General features: G+C 45.5%; 1 protein-coding gene across 4 annotated transcripts in view; it reads left to right on the forward strand.

Moving 5' to 3' along the window:
- LOC139263400 (spermatogenesis-associated protein 7 homolog) overlaps window positions 1–17,413 on the forward strand; it is a 98,339-nt gene that overhangs the window by 67,565 nt on the left and 13,361 nt on the right. For 3 of the 4 annotated variants that reach the window (XM_070879440.1, XM_070879437.1, XM_070879438.1), the window contains 3 exons: window positions 3,805–3,929; window positions 7,823–7,876; window positions 8,862–8,939. In XM_070879440.1, coding sequence (XP_070735541.1) covers window positions 3,805–3,929; window positions 7,823–7,876; window positions 8,862–8,939 — 257 coding nt within the window. The remainder of the gene's footprint in view (window positions 1–3,804; window positions 3,930–7,822; window positions 7,877–8,861; window positions 8,940–17,413) is intronic. The other variant, XM_070879439.1, reaches the window with a different exon arrangement.

Consider the following 17,413-nt stretch of genomic DNA (forward strand, 5'->3'; position numbering starts at 1 on the left):
ACATCACGGCACGAGTTCCTCAGGGCAGCATCTTAGGCCCAACTATGATCAGTTGCTTCACCAATAACCTTCCCTCCATCATAAACAAGAACAACTTGCATTTAAATAGCACCTTTAACATAGTGAAGTATTCTAAGGCGCTTCACAGGAGTATTATGAGACATAATATTTCAGGGAGCACCGCGAGCTGGTGCAGGAGGGCGACGGCAGCGAAGAGTGACGTCATCAAGGTCCAGGTCGGTGATTGGAGCGTGGGCAGATACAGCAGGAGAGACTGTGGAGGGATGTGATCGGGGTCCGGGAGAGGCGTGAGTTTGGGGCCAGTGGCCCAGGGGCAGCACGAGCCAGCCCACACTGCGATATGTGTGCGCACTAGGTCCATGCAGCAGAGCATGTCTCCAGTCGTCTTGGATAACCCTTGCCACTGGACCAAGACCTAGCTCTGTCAAGCACGTGTGGTGGCTGTTGTGCAACGGCCACCACACATTAAAAAAATCCACGCACAGGCATCTTCCACCCTTCAGGATGTAGTTCAGGACCTGGAATATTAGGTCCTTCATTGAAACACCTGTGAACTTATCCTTTTTTGGAGTGGAAGTAAGTCATCCTCATTTCGAGGGACTGCCTATGATGATGATATGAGACATAAGGAGAAATTAGGGCAAGTGACCAAAAACTTGGTCAAAGAGGTAGGTTTTAAGGAGGGTTTTGAAGGAAGAGAGAGAGGCAGAAATGTTTAGGCACGGAATTCCAGAGCTTAGGGCCTAGGCAACAGAAGGCATGGCCACCAATGGTTGAGCGATTATAATCAGGGATGCTCAAGAGGGCAGAATTCGAGGAACACAAACATCTCGGGGGGTGGGGGGGCGTTGTAAGGCTGAAGGAGATTACAGAGATAGGGAGGGGCGAGGCCATGGAGGGATTTGAAAACAAGGATGAGAATTTTGAAATCGAGGCGTTGCTTAACCGAGAGCCAATATCGGTCAGCGAGCACTTGGATGATGGTGAATGGGACTTGGTACGAGTTCGGACATGGGCAGCCAAGTTTTGGATCACCTCTAGTTTACATAGGGTAGAATGTGGGAGGCCAGCCAGGAGTGCGTTGGAATAGTCAAGTCTAGTGGTGGTAACGGCATGTTGAGGGCTTCAGCAGCGGATGAGCTGAGGCAGAGACAGGTGATGTTACGGAGGTGGAAATAGTTGGCCTTAGTTATGCTGTGAATATGTGGTCGAAAGCTCATTTCAGGGTCAAGTATGACACCAAGCTTGCGAACAGTCTGTTCAGCCTCAGATCGAGGTTGGGGAGAGGGATGGAGTCAGTAGCGAGGGAACTAAGTTTGTGACGAGAACTGAAAACAATGGCTTTGGTCTTCCCGATATTCAATTGGAGAAAATTTCTGCTAATCTAGAACTGGATCTGACAATTTAGAGACCGAGGAGAGGTTGAGAGAAATGGTAATGAGGTAGAGCTGGGTGTACATGTGGAAACTGACACTGTGTTTTCGGATGATGTCGCCAAGGAGCAACATGTAGATGTGAAATAGGAGGGGGCCAAGGATAGATCCTTGGGCGACACCAGAGGTAACAATGCAGGGGCAGAAAGAGAAGCTGTTGCAGCTGATTCTCTGTCTGTGATTAGAAAGATAAGAATAGAACCAGGTGAGTGCAGTTCCACCCAGCTGGACGATGATGGAGAAGGATAGAGTGGTCAACCATGTCAAAGGCCAAAAGTGGGGATTTTCACCTATAAGGCACAAGTGTGATGAAATACTATCCAAGTGCCTCGATGAGTGCAGCTACAACAACACTCAAGTAGTTGGACACCATCCAAGACAAAGCAGTCCCATTGATCAGCAGCCCATCCACCATCGCAACCATCCACTCCCGCCACCACTTGCGTACCGTGGCTGCTGTGTGTAGTATCTATAGAATGCACTGCAGCAAATCTTCAAAGCTTCTTCAACAGCACCACCTAAACCCGTAACCTCCACCACCTAGAAGGACAAGGGTAGCAGCTACATGAAAATACTGTCAGCTCTAAGTTCCCCTCCAAGTCACACACTATCCTGAGTTGGACATATATCGCTGTTCCTTCATTTTCGCTGGGTTAAAATCATGGAACTCTCTACCTAGCAGCATTGTGGGATTACATTCACTACATAGACTGCAATAATTCAAGAAGGCGACTCACCACTACCTTTTCAAGGGCAACTAGGGATAGCTAATAAATGCTGGCCTTGCTAGTAATGCTCATATCTGCAGAGCGAATTAAAGAAAAAAGATTTTTATCATTACAGACATAATGGATATATTACTAATATACATCAATTTTGCAAGCTAAGTACTGGCTGATGGAACAGTAAGATGACATTTAGAAATATGGGGCCCAAAATTGCCCAGGAGTTGCTCTTTTTTTGGAACAATTTGATTTTTCTGGAGTATCTTAAAAATCCCCATTTTGCACATTCAATTTGCGCCAGTGTAAGTGAGTTAGTTAGGATTTTTTTAGTTTAGTTTTGTTCAAAAGGGGGCATTACCAGCCACCTATGCCCGTTTTGGCCATTTAAGCCAGTTTGGACAGCTAATAGTTGCTCCAAACTAACTTAGGCCAGCATATGTGGCCACTTGTGGCCGCACAGAAAACCCTTGCGGAGAGTTAAGGAATCAGCGCAGATAGGTACTTAATGACTTGACTAAAGAATGTGAATAGGATCAAACAGCTATACAGGACTAACAAACTTCACAAAGTTAATTTACTATACAGCAGAAGCATTCATGGAAGCTTAAACTACAAAAATAAAAGAAGTAAAACATATTTACATAATTTTTTCTAAATTTCCAAATAAAAAATAGAAGTGCCTCCTGCTCGTAGGAAAGTATTTTCATCAACAGGATTAAGGAAAGTCTTGAGTAAGTTCATTAAAATTACTGGCTACACATTATCCCCCCCCCCCCCAGATCAAAACTCTCCTCTCTCATCTCCCCACCCAGATCAAAACTCTCCTCCTTCCCCCCGCAGCCCCCCCCCAATCAAAACTCCCCTCCCTCCTCCCCCCCCCCCCCCCGGATCAAAACACTGCTCTTCCCCTTCCCCCCCCCCCCCCCCCCCATCAAGACTCTTCTCTCTTTCCCCCCCCCAGATCAAAACTCTCCTCCTTCCCCCCGCGCGCGCGCGCCCCCCCCCCCCCCCAATCAAAACTCTCCTCTCTCCTTCCCCCGGGATCAAAACACTGCCCCCCCCCCCCCCCCCCAATCAAGACTCTCTTCTCTCTTTCCCCCCCCCCCCCCCCCCCCCGGATCAAAACTCTCCTCCTTCCTCCCCACCATCAAAACTCTCCTCCCTCTCCCATCCACCGCCCCCCCCCCCGATCAAAAGTCTCCCCGCACCAACCTGTTTCTTGTAGCCCTCATCGTGGGAAGGCAACAGACCAGCTTGTGCAGCAGGCCACTCAGCCCGGGGCAGGGGCAGGACGCGTTGGGTCCCACGCTGCAGGCACGCATCATCATAATCATGGGAGGAGCTACTGCGCATGCACGAACGCTCTACCGCGCATGCGGAGAGCTGCTGGCACTCTTTTAGCCGTAGGGCCCTAGCTCTGTCTCCCAATGGACTCACCATACCGCGCCAAGCCCTGGGAGAGTCGGCAGAGGGGCCAGAATCGGGGGACATCTTTTTGGCGCCGTTTGGATCCTAGGAAGTCGCTGCATCTCACGTGAGTGCGCTGAAAAAAACGGGTGGGCCAAATTTGGGCCCATTATGTTATATTCAGTAGAATTGTAAGATGTGTCACTTTGTTCTGATAGGCTGTTTATAATAAGCAGATATGCTCTGATGAAGAACGAGAGGACAGGGATGTTTTCCCTCACAATTTGCGTTGCGCAGAGCTGCAAGAATGTTTTGAATGCCCTTATGATTACTCTGTACCAAGGTATGTACACAAATATCCATCTATATGTCTCTAACATATTAAAGTCTTGTATATAGCATGTACTTCCTCTAATGCTTGTTATGGCTAGGTTGTCACATTTAACATTTTCTTTCGATCATTCTCTTCTTCCTATTCCCTTTCTCTTTTCCTCTCTTTCTCCATTTCTATTTCTGTCCATATAAATGATCTCTGCAATCTCCTAGCTCCATCTTCAAGATAGGTGCCACTATTATCTGAAGTGCCACCCACCTGAACCTTTGCTAAATCAGACCTTGTGCCCAATGTTCACAGTATTTCAAGTTCTCCATTACGTGCTGCTTTTTTTCCCCAAATGTAATTTATTTAATTTTTAATTTTTTTTTAAATTTCACTCGTCCAAGGTGGCCAGAATTATTGCTGCTAACTGTGGCTACTGAGAGCAGCGGTGGTTGATTGAGTGGTAATGTTGTTCAGCCACATCATTAAAGATCCAACAATTATCAAATACTTTAAAATAGCAGAAAATTAAAACACTACATTGACACTAAACACACTATTCTGAAGAATCAGCTCAGCCAATCCTTAAGAACATAAGAACATAAGAAATAGGAGCAGGAGTAGGCCACCTGACCCCTCGAGCCCGTTCTGCCATTTAATATCATGGCTGATCTGATCATGGACTCAGCTCCACTTCCCTGCCCACTCCCCATAATCCTTTATTCCCTTATCGCTCAAAACTCTGTCTATCTCCCCCTTAAATATATTCAATGACCCAGCCTCCACAGCTTTCTGAGGCAGAGAATTCCATAGATTTACAACCATCTGAGAGAAGAAATTCCTCCTCATCTCAGTTTTAAATGGGCAGCCTCTTATACCACATAATTAAAATTCAAAACATCCAACAATCTTCCAAAAATTAAAACATCACAGACAAAATGTCAAAGCACAACACACCCACAAAAAAAGAAACAGAAAAGTATGCAACCATAACACTGTCATAGATAAATAACCGCAGCACCATAAATGCAGAGACAACCATATCAGAATAGAAAAAAAACAACCACAACTGATTAAAGTTATGCACAAACCAGAAATTGTGAAACCTTTATTTATTTTCTTCAAAATTAACTACTCTGGTTAAATATCTCTGATGTTAAAATATTCCAAGCTAACACTGGGGGCATGCTATAGAACATAAGAACATATTTGGACTTCCAGAAGGCATTTGACAAGGTGCCACATGAAAGGTTACTGGACAAGATAAAAGTTCACGAGGTTGGGGATAATATATTAACATGGATAGAGGATTGGCTAACTAACAGAAAACAACGAATCGGAATAAATGGTTCATTCTCGGGTTGACAATCAGTAACCAGTAGAACTAGAGGGCATAATCTTAGAATAAGGGGCCGCCCATTTAAAACTGAGATGAGGAGAAATTTCTTTTCTCAGAGGGTTGTGGATCTGTGGAATTCGCTGCCTCAGAGAGCTGTGGAAGCTGAGACATTAAATAAATTTAAGTCATAAGTAGACAGTTTCTTAAACGATAAGGGAATAAAGGTTTATGGAGAGCGGGCAGGGAAATGGACCTGAGTCCATGATCGGATCAGCCATGATCATGCTGAATGGCGGAGCAGGCTCGGGAGGCCGTATGGCCTGCTCCTGCTCCTATTTCTTATGTTCTTATGTAATACATGACTATTTCTTGACTCAGTGCGTTAAGGAAGCCACAAAAGGCAATGCTCATCTTTTTTTAATGATTCAGAAGATATACAGGTTGTGGAAATCATAGCAACCACGAGGAGAACAACAATGGAATGATTAAGTTTTAAGATCATCGAGGAATCAAAAATATCCCTGGAGCAGGCACATAACTTAAAGGACTAAATTCAGTGAAATGAGGGTGGAACCACTAAAGCAAATGAATTGAGGAACGTTGTTCAACTTGAGCAGAATACAACTGCAATACCTTTACAGGTATAATGCTGAGCACGCAGGATAAATACATACCCCAAACTCACTTAAGCTATAATAATGCTATATGGATCAACAACAAATTAAAAGTAAGATATAGAGGAAAATTGGCCTGTACAAATATTGCAAGAAGAAAGGGGAAGTGACTCACTGGGATGTAATATAAGAAAATGCAGAGATATGCTAAAAGCATGATCAGAAGGGCAGTGAGACTTGGAAAACGACATAGAAGCTGAGATTAAGCATAACAGTAAAAAAAAATGATTTCATACAGTACCACAACTACAAGAGGGCAGTCAGAGAAGAGGTGAAATTGGTATGAAATTTTTTGCAACTTTTAACCATGGTGTAAGTAGCAACTCCATGACCATCTGTAGGAGTACCCCCAAGGATAAAGAGCCTAAGGGTAGGTACAGACAATGAGGTGCTTCTGCAACAAAGCACCTCCCCTTTAAGTAGTGGAGATTGCCTAGGTTAAACTTTATTGGCCAGGAAACCGCGCCCAAAATTAGCCCCCTGTTGTTATGCCTATCAACAGTGTGTTTAACGTTGAGATCAGCGCTGCAATCGTGTAAATGAGCAGGCAGCATGAATTTTGCATGCTGCCTGCACCACTTAGAACGAGCACAGGCAAATAGCACTGAAAAAGCAAGTCAGCTGCAAGTTGTGATGATCCCTTTAAATAGCACTGCTGGGGGCTCCTTCCTGCTGCTGAACGCTTGGTCAGCTGGTCGTGATTAGGAGAGGGCATTAAAAGGATCGGCGACATCCAAAATGTCAGATCATGCGGCAAATCACCATTGCATACTCATTGATGTCACGATCTGCTTCATCTAAATATATGGAGTTGGCAATAGCAGCGCTATCGACCTCCCAAAATGGAAGCCACCACGGGACCTGGAAGTGGGCAGAAGCGCGAGTCATTTCTAAATCAAAACCAGCCTTAACGACCGGCGCTAAACCCAGAATTCCACGGCCAGAGTTTTTTCAGAGAGAAGAACCCTAGCCTGCTCAGTCTTTCCTAATGGTTGTATTCTCCAGTTCTTTTTAAGCAGAGATTTTAAGACAGTTGGATGAAGCTTGTAATTAACTTCCAAAGATGGGCACTATTAGGAATAAAAAATACTGCTATTTAAATTGAACACCCATCGACTGGTGTTTGGCAGTGATTGTAACAAACTGATAAATAGAGTTTCATTAGTTACATTAGTCACAAAGCCAAACCAAAGTTTTGAAGTAAAAAATTGAGGCATATAAATGACCATTACTGCACAACTGCCGATGAAATACTTCTACCATTATTTCCATTTTCATATCCAAAATAGCTCTTAGAACAATACTTAAAATTATATTTTATTGAACAGCTTTAGTAGCAAGAAAGTACCATTAAATCTTGAATTAAGTGGCAAATAAATCTCTAGCAATAATTACAAAAAACAAATGAGTTTTCTGACGCAATTTAAAATATTTCCAAGTACTAGCCTCCATTATACTATATTAATTCACATACATGCTGCACTTTTTAAAAGCAAAAATCACTTTTTTTAATGTAGTGTAGGGGACACCAATATTTGGATGCGGCTTATATGCTATGGCAATTTAATGCACATCAATACAAAAGAAAAAAAAGTGTGAGTTATGCTTAGTCAGAAGGATTGTCACTAGGATTTCAGTAAAATATAATGGTGGATATCATTGCTTGGGTGAAAGTAGACACCCAGCATGTTTAGAACTTTAAACTTTATAAAAGCGGATCTTCACAATAACCATGAGTTAAAAGAGAACTGAAGTTGATGCAATAAAGAAATATTACAAGTGGTTTTAGCTCAAAATATCACAAACAAGGAGTCATCTAATTTTCCTGGTTACTTGGTTCACCTTGTCATCTGATATTTAAAGTGTAACCACTATTTTCTTCTATGCAAACCAATTGTTTTCAGGTTATCCTCATCAAATAGAATCAAGTCACCAACTATGAGAAAAGTTAAAGCCGAGTAAGTACTGTACTTGATTTGATTATGGCTTTTGTTTATGGCAAAGCTTTTTCAAACTAGGGTTCCCCAGAGAGTTCAGATTTTTTTTCTATATTTGTTGACTTTACTAATATCATGTATCCTGCAATATTGACACTGTTTTCCTTTGGGTAGTTAACATTACCTTTTGGAACTTATAAAAATTTGAAAAAGTAAAGCTGTGCCAGTTTTCTAGCAAAGCTAAAATTTTGCAGGTAATGTTAAGGTGAAATATGTACCAAAAAAAATATATCCTGGTCTCAGTATAAAACCCCTAAACTTCAGGCCACCCAAATTCTTGTAGGCTGGGTTGATAAGATTTAGATTGACTCCAAGGGGGAAAAATTGATTAACGACCAACTTGAAGCACTAACATTGCCTAAGCACTAATTTTAGTGGCGGGAAATATTTAGCACCAGAAGTAGCGATATTGATTTTTAGCGCCCTAAGTGGAGTGGAGCGCTAAGGGAAGCGTAGAAAATGAAAATTTAAAAAACACAACAATTCAAATAATTAACACATCAGGAACACCAAACAAAGTAGGATCAATGCACATAAAGTTAAATAAAATCTCTAAAACTTACCTTATATACTCATTCCCTTTCATTAACGCCCCGGATAGCTGTGAAGCTTTTTCTGTGAAGGCGAGCTTTTTCTGGAGTGATTAGTGCCAGGCGGTAAGCCAGGTGATAACATTCAAGTTGGCTTCTAGGGCATTGCACACTGGCACGACATTCCCTGGCGCTAAGTATTAGAGCTGACGCTAAAACCCTATTCAAGTTGGCGAACGGCGCTAATATCGCTGCGCACGGGTGATAACCCTTTAGCGCCCCAGTAGCACCCTTCGCCAGCGCTAACAGATGGCGCTAATCTATTCAATTTCTCACCCCTACTTTCTACCAAGTCTCAAATACTACAACAGATTGTATTTACAGATTACTTACTGATAATGTGCATTTCTCTACAGAGAGGAGGAATTGAAATATCTTGAGTTTATCTGTGATGTTACCAGTGAAATATTGAATCGAGGATTATTTTCAAACAGGTATCAATTTACTTTCTACATTCCATCGTTTGGCTACCCTGTAAGTGCACTCTTTACCAAAAGAACAATAGTTTTAAGTAATTTTAAGGGCTGGAATTTAGGCTTTCCTGTTTTCGGGGCGAAAATCGAGGTGGGGTGGGAAGTTTTGGCATCAGGGGGCTCAGCGTTGTACACTTTTCGTGGCGCAAGAATGGGAAACTCACGTACTAAAGTGCCAGGCTGTGTGCGCTCCGAGAGAGGCCTGGTGGGGGGGGGGAGCCTTAAAAAAAAACCCACAAAAACATTCCCAAAACATTGCCCACGCCATCACAACACAAATCGTAAAAAAATTTAGAAGAACAAACACTCGCATTTACCATTGGAGTACTTTACCTTCCTCTGCGCATCTGGCTATTCTACACCGCACTGATTCATTGCAGGCGCACTTCCGGGCGGACGGATTGGGCATAAGTCCAAACTACTGCCGGTGTCACGAGAGGCGTTGCACACCCAGCACAGCTCTTCCCAGCGGTGCTGCTCAGCATCGCTGCAAAACTGTACTAGAGGATCGTGACGGTGTACAGAAGACCTGAATGCCGCTTTTCAAATTGATAGTATAACTAGATCGGAAGATTTTTTTTCAGTCTTGTATTACATAAATACTTAATTTCATCTCTCAGAAATGTCACAAAGCACTTCATATGCAATGAATTACTTTGAAGTGGCTGTTGTGTAGGCAAATGTCACAGCCATTCTGCACACAGCAATATCCCTCAAATTGCAATAAGATGAATGACCATTTATCTGTTTTGGTGGTATTGGCTGAAGGAGGAAAAAGTTTTGGGTCACCAGGAGAACCTGCCTTTCTACAAAATAGTGCAGTGGCATCTTCAACATCCAGCCGAACAGGACCATTCTATAACCAAGAACAAATCCACACCAACTATGCAGCACTCCCTCAGCATAGATTGTATGGGCACTGTACTACAGGAGACATCCTGGCCTTGGAGGAAGTACTAAGGACAATTAAGTTGATAACTAGGAATGCCACCTCTGCCATGAGAATACACTAACAGTTCTCAGAATTTTTACACTGGATAAAAGGAAACCTGGAGATTACCTTGCTGAAGTATTGACGATCTTCAAGGGAATTGATAAATGGTGTACAATATTAGGAACATAGGAACATGAGTAGGCCATTGAGCCCCTGAAGCCTGCTCCGCCATTCAATGAGATCATGGCTGATCTACGACCTAACTTCATATACCTGCCTTTGGCCCATATCCCTTAATACCTTTGGTTTACAGAAAGTTATCAATCTCTAATTTAAAATTAACAATTAATCTAGCATCAATTGACGTTTGTGGAAGAGAGTTCCAAACTTCTACCACCTTTTGTGTATAGAAGTGCTTCCTAATTTCACTCCTGAAAGATCTGGCTCTAATTTTTAGACTATGCCCCCCGCTAATCTTAGAATCCCCAACCAGTGGAAATAGTTTCTCTGTCTCTACCTGATCTGTTCCCCTTAATATCTTGAACACTTCGATCAGATCACCCCTAAATCTAGTGAATACAACCCGAATTTGTGTAATCTCTCCTCACAACTTAACATGAGATCCAGGACAGGAGAAAAGGTGAATACATAGTTAAGATAAAACTGCTTCATGCAGAGGGCAGTAAGCATGTGAAATCATCCACGCAGGAAGACAGTGGAAGGGGCAAATATGAATTCATGCTTTGGCCACGATTTCGCCAACCGGGGCAGCTAGAGTCGGTGGTGGGTTGTAACCCTGTTCCTGACTCCAGCTCGCACTATGAAAAGAATCTTCTCTAGTTTGGGCTTGTTAAGACCACCCTGCGAGGTTCCCGACCAATTTAAAGGAAGCGGGTCTGATGACATCATTTAATGAAATGTCATCAGCCAGTTTCCTTAAATGGACCATTGCCGCATTGATTTTTACAGTTGTGCTGTCAGTGTTCTGCAGCACTGAGGTGCTGCAAACACTAACAAGCACTGCACAAAGGTGCATGGCTGCACCCAGACTCTCTCATGACTCCCTCCAGATGCTTATAGAGGAAGTTACAGCACGTAGGAACTTTCTCTTCCCTTCAAATGGGCAGAAGAGACCTCCACAGGATATCAACACAGCCTGGTTGCACATTGCACAGGAGGGCATAAACAGGGATGTTGTCAGGAGAAGCTGGCTGCAGTGGTGTAAACCTTTCAATGATTTCAGTAGATCACAAAACATTATTGCAAAGCCACACTCAACCTGCTGTGCCATTCATCACACCCCATCACTTTGCCTTCCCTACCCTACTCCTGTACATCCTTACACCAACTTAACTTGCACTTCCACCCTTTCCTCTCTATCTACATTATTCCATCCCCATCTCACTAGCCACCCTCACACTCACCCTCATCCTAGTACAAGCATACCAAATAACAAAACACAAGAGTTTTACCCAATGTTCATGTAGAGTTTCTGCTAATTTGTTGAAGTCTTTCTTTTCAACAAAGAGGGCTGGATTTTCGGTTGCCTAACACCTCAGTTAGCGGCCAGAGGCTTTGCGTTCTTGGACAGATTTGTGTGCCCCTTTGGAAGTGGCTTAGTGAGTTGTAGTGAATGGTCAGGCATAAGGGTACCCCCCACAATGATGATGAATGTGAAAGGAATGGCTTGGGCATTGCAGGGATGTTTTATGGTGGTAGTGTGGGGTGGCAGCCAGGGTGTACAGCGTCCAGTGAAATAAATGTGGCCATGGTGAGGCCATCTCTGGCGTCCCGGGCAGCATTGTGGTCGGGTGCTGATGCCCGTTGTCCTGTGCAGCGTCAGGTGATTGCGGAGAAGGTTGGTGTTGGTGGTGATGCTGGTGTGCCTAGTGATGTTGGTATTGGGGCTGATCGTGTTGGGATTCTGAGGACCAAGGTGAGATTTTTTTTCAAGGGCACCGATGCTGCTGGAATAGATGGTAGCTGAAGTTGAGATGACGGAAGCGATCTGTCAGTGGTGAGAGAGGTTGCTCCAAGGAGGTGACAGTGGATACAGAGTTCACTGCAAACACTTCCAACCTGCATACAGTTCAAAATTGTTTTCCAAATCCTGGAGGCTTTAGCTTCTGAGATTGTAAAGCGAACAGCTGTGAAATGGCAGCTTTTATACCACTTCTACAGCTGTCAACTAGTCAAAGCAATGGAGTCATTGAGAACCCAACACATTTACCTGATTTGTTCCCCGAGGGTTGTGAACCTCGTAAAAAAACTTAGAAAAACGGTAAGTACCTGGTAAAATTCTTTTTAAATACCTTTAAAGTACCTCTTAATTATGTAAATTGGCTACCCCGCCATTTGGTGTCGGGTCTGTGAACCGCAGGCAGACCCAGCACTTTGGAAACTTACAAGGAGGCGGTTCAGAGCGGGATCCTGCCCCGCTATCAATCACGGCCATTTTGACAGCGGGCCCGTCTCCAAACCTGCACTCACAGGGCTGGTAAGATTCCAGCCTTTAAATGGGTGGTGGATACACTGTTAGCAGACCAGGGTATCTGTGGTAAATTTGGATAAGAAATTTGTAACTTTGGTATTTATGCAATGGATGGCGATTATCATTTCCAGTTCTGTATAGTCCTTTTTTCCTAAGTACATTAGAAGATAATGGAGGCACGGCCAATTAATTTAAGTATGTCTAGTGATGTGTCATGAATAGGAAGGTAAGTTGCGGGGACAGGAATGGGAGGGAGTCTTGCAATCGTGCATAGTGGGTATCCTGAGTGGCAGCAGTCCAGATTATTTTTGTGGGCCGCTGGAGGTGTACTTATGGTCCTCCTGGGTCCACAAAAATAATTGAACATTTACCTTCTCTTCCATTGCTCTTGGAGCTAATAGGAGCCTGCTCCGACCATTTCTTGCCTAAAATGGCAATCGGGGTCCTATTTATATCATAAGAACATAAGAAATAGGAGCAGGAAAGGCCATACGGCCCCTCGAGCCTGCTCCGCCATTTAATACGATCATGGCTGATCCGATCATGGACTCGGGTCCACTTCCCTGTCCGCTCTCCATAAGCCCTTATTCCCTCAACATTTAAGAAACTGTCCATTTCTGACTTAAATTTATTCAATGTCCCAGCTTCCACAGCTCTCTGAGGCAGCGAATTCCACAGATCCACAACCCTCTGAGAGAAGACATTTCTCCTGATCTTAGTTTTAAATGGGCGGCCCCTTATTCTAAGATTATGCTCTCTAGTTCTAGTCTCCCTTATTGGTGGAAACATCCTCTCTGCATCCACCTTGTCAAGCCTCCTCATAATTATTGTGTTCCCAACACAAATGAGACTGCACACAGGGAGGTTAAAGTAAGAGTGACCTCAGTCTTTATTAAGACACTCCAGAGTGAGGAACAGGCCTTAGGGGCCGGCTTATATACAGTGCTCCCAAGAGATGCTGGGATCCCTTGGGACTTCAGGGGATGCGCTCCCTGGTGGCGGAACATGGGAGTGTATGCTTTACAGATACACAACATCACTCTCGCCACCACCCCCCCCCCCCCCCAAAAAAAAAGTGAAAACTATTTACAAGGTGACGCGGTCGAGAGCCTTTCTTTCCCTGCCTCAGTACAAATGCCTGTTCTGGTATGTTGGCTGTGTCCTCGCTGGGCTGGCGTGTTGTTGGCCCTGCAAGGCTGCTGGGTGAGCATGACCTCCCTGGGCTGTTTGGCGTGATGGGTTCAATTTCCTGGTCCGGGGTGGTGTCGTTGATCCTTTGGGTGTGTGTTGTGGGCTCGAAAAAGGTGGTGTCTGCTGTGGGTTGTTCAGGGCAGTCTGTGAACCACAGCCTCGTTTGGTCCAGGTGCTTTCTGCAAATTTGTCCATTGTCTAGTTTGACTACAAACACCCTATTCCCTTCTTTAGCTATCACCGTGCCCGCGATCCACTTGGGACCATGTCCATAGTTTAGCACATACACAGGGTCATTCAGATCAATTTCCCGTGACACAGTGGCGCGACCATCGTTTACATTTTGTTGCTGCCGCCTGCTCTCTACCTGATCAAGCAGGTTGGGGTGAACCAGCGAGAGTCTGGTTTTAAGTGTCCTTTTCATGAGTAGCTCAGCCGGGGGCACCCCTGTGAGCGAGTGGGGTCTTGTGCGGTAGCTGAGCAGTACTCGGGACAGGCGGGTTTGGAGTGAGCCTTCTGTGACTCCTTTGAGGCTCTGTTTGATTGTTTGTACTGCCCGCTCTGCCTGCCCATTGGAGGCTGGTTTAAACGGGGCCGAGGTGACATGTTTGATCCCATTACGGGTCATGAATTCTTTAAATTTGGCATTGATGAAACATGGCCCGTTGTCACTGACCAGTATGTCAGCAAGGCCGTGTGTGGCAAACATGGCCCTCAGGCTTTCACTGGTGGCGGTGGCAGTGCTTCCCGACATTATTTCACATTCAATCCATTTTGAAAAAGCCACCAGGAACATTTTACCGAGAAACGGGCCCGCATAGTCGACACGGATCCTCGACCATGGTCTGGAGGGCCAGGACCACAAACTTAGTGGTGCCTCTCTGGGCGCGTTGCTCAACTGAGCACACACGCTGCATTGCCGTACAAAGGACTCTTAAGTCAGAGTCGATACCGGGCCACCACAAGTGGGATCTGGCTATCACTTCATCATTACTATACCCGGGTGTGTGCTGTGGAGATCCGAGATGAACGTCTCCCTGCCCTTTTTGGGTAGCACTACATGGTTACCCCACAACAGGCAGTCTGCCTGAATGGACAGCTCGTCCTTTCGCCGCTGGAACGGCTTGATTAGTTCTTGCATTTTAACGGGGATGCTGGCCCAGCTCCCTTGCAGTACACAGTTTTTTACAAGGAACAGCAGAGGATCTTGGCTTGTCCAAGTCCTAATCTGGCGGGCCGTGACAGGTGTTTTATCATTTTCAAACGCTTCCATGACCATCAACAAGTCTGCGGGCTGCGCCACCATCAACAAGTTTGCAGGGTGCGCCATTTCCACCCCCGTGGTGAGCAATGGTAGCCGACTGAGAGCATCCGCACAGTTATCGGTGCCAGGCCTGTGGCGGATGGTATAGTTATATGCTGATAGCACGAGTGCCCACCTTTGTATGCAGGCTGAGGCATTAGTATTTATCCCCTTGTTTTCAGCGAACAGGGATATGAGGGGCTTGTGATCGGTTTCCAGCTCAAAATTGAGGCTAAACCGCTACTGATACATTTTCTTTACCCCGAACACACGCGCTAATGCCTTTTTCTCAGTCGTGCTGTAGGTCCTCTCGGCCTTAGACAAGCTCCTGGAGGCATAGGCGACAGGTTGCAACTTCCCCGCAACGTTAGCTTGTCGTACGACGAAGCATCACATGCTAGCACAAGTCTTTTACACGGGTAATACAATACAAGCTGCTTGTTGGAGCATAAAATGTTTCTGGCTTTCTCAAACGCAATTACTTGATTTTTTTCCCCATACCCAGTTCTCACCTTTACGCAATAACACATGTAGGGGCTCTAAGAGGGTGCTTAACCCCGGTAGGAAGTTACCAAAATAGTTGAGGAGTCCCAGGAACGACTGCAGCTCCATGACGTTCTGAGTGGGCACGTTCCTGATAGCCTCTGTCTTGGCGTCTGTGGGCCGAATGCCATCCGCCGCAATCTTTTTCCCCAAAAACTCCACTTCTGTTGCCATGAAGACGCATTTCGACCTCTTCAGCTGCAGCCCTATGCGATCCAGTCGCTGGAGGACCTCCTTCAAATTTTGTAGGTGCTTGACGGTGTCCCGACCCATGACCAATATGTCGTCCTGAGAAACCACCGTGCGTGGTACCGACTTGAGTAGGCTCTCCTTGTTTCTCTGGAAGATCGCTGCAGCCGACCGAATTCCAAACGGGCATCTGTTGTAGATGAACAGTCCCTTGTGCGGGTCGATGCAGGTGAGGCCCTTCAAAGACTCCTCCAGCTCCTGCGTCACATAGGCCGAAGTCAGGTCAAGCTTGGTGCACGTCTTGTCTCCTGCCAGCATCGCAAATAGGTCGTCTGCCTTAGGTAGCAGTATTGGTCCTGTAACGAGAAACGATTAATAGTTTATAATCGCCGCAAATCCTGACCGTGCCATCACTTTTGAGTACTGGAACAATCAGGCTGACCCATTCGCTGAATTCCACTGGGGAGATGATGCCCTCGCATTGCAGCCTGTCCAGCTCGATTTCCACTCTCTCCCTCATCATGTGAGGTACCGCTCGCGCCTTGTGGTGAATGGGTCGTGCCTCTGGGACCAAGTGGATCCACACCTTCGCCCCGGAAAAGTTTCCAATGCCTGGCTCAAAAAGGGAAGGAAATTTGTTAAGAACCTGGGTACATGGGGCCTCATCGACATGTGATAGTGCTCGGATGTCATCCCAGTTCCAGCGGATTTTGTCCAGCCAGCTCCTTCCAAGCAATGTGGGGCCATCGCCCAGGATAATCCAGAGTAGCAGTTCGTGCACCGTGCCCTCGTAGGTGGCCTTGACCATGGCGCTGCCCAGGACAGTAATGAGCTCTTTGGTGTACGTTCTCAGTTTCGTGTGGATGGGGCTCAGGGCTGGTCTGAGTGCCTTGTTGCACCACAGTCTCTCAAACATCTTTTTACTCATGATGGATTGGCTAGCGCCAGTGTCCAGTTCCATGGCTACGGGTAAGCCATTCAATTTTACATTTAACATTATAGGTGGACATTTCGTCGAACATGTGTGCACCCCGTGTACTTCAGCATCTGCCTCCTCTCTCTGAGTATCGAAATTGCTTTGATCCACCGTGGACTGATCTTCCTCTGCCACGTGGTGGTTAGCAGGTTTTGCAGAGCTTGCAGATCGTTGGAGGTGCCCCATTGTTCCACAGCTCTTGCAAACATACCCTTTGAAGCGGCATGAATAGGCTGAATGGAAGCCTCCACAATGCCAACAAGGTGTGAATTGCCTTGCATTCATCCTTTGTTGCGGACTCTGAGTCATCTGGGTCACCTGAGGCCTGCTGGCAGTTGCAGACTCGTGGTTTCTGCCCTGTACATTTCTGCTCGCAAACACAGTTCCAGTTAATTTATGAACATTGCTAGCACTTGTGTGCTGAGAGATTTGTTTGGTGTTATCACTGGTGGCCATAAACGCCTGTACTATCGCAATGGCCTTACTGAGGGTCGGTGTCAAAAGTTTTCGTAGGATGATTTTGTGGCCAATGCCCAGTACAAAAAAGTCTCTGAGCGTCTGCTCCAGGTAGCCATCAAACTCACATTGTTCTGCAAGTCGCCTTAGCTCAACGACGTAGCTCGCCACTTCCTGACCTTCAGATCACTGGCACATGTAGAACCGATACCGCGCCATCAGCACGCTCTCCCTCAGGTTAAGATGCTCCCAAACCAGTGTACACAGCTCCTCATACGACTTTATCTGTGGGTTTCACCGGAGCCAGAAGATTCTTCATGAGACTAGGTCGGTGCCCCGGAGACCGTGAAGA

This window comes from Pristiophorus japonicus, chromosome 4 (genome assembly GCF_044704955.1).
Source record: "Pristiophorus japonicus isolate sPriJap1 chromosome 4, sPriJap1.hap1, whole genome shotgun sequence".
Classification (NCBI taxonomy): domain Eukaryota; kingdom Metazoa; phylum Chordata; class Chondrichthyes; family Pristiophoridae; genus Pristiophorus; species Pristiophorus japonicus.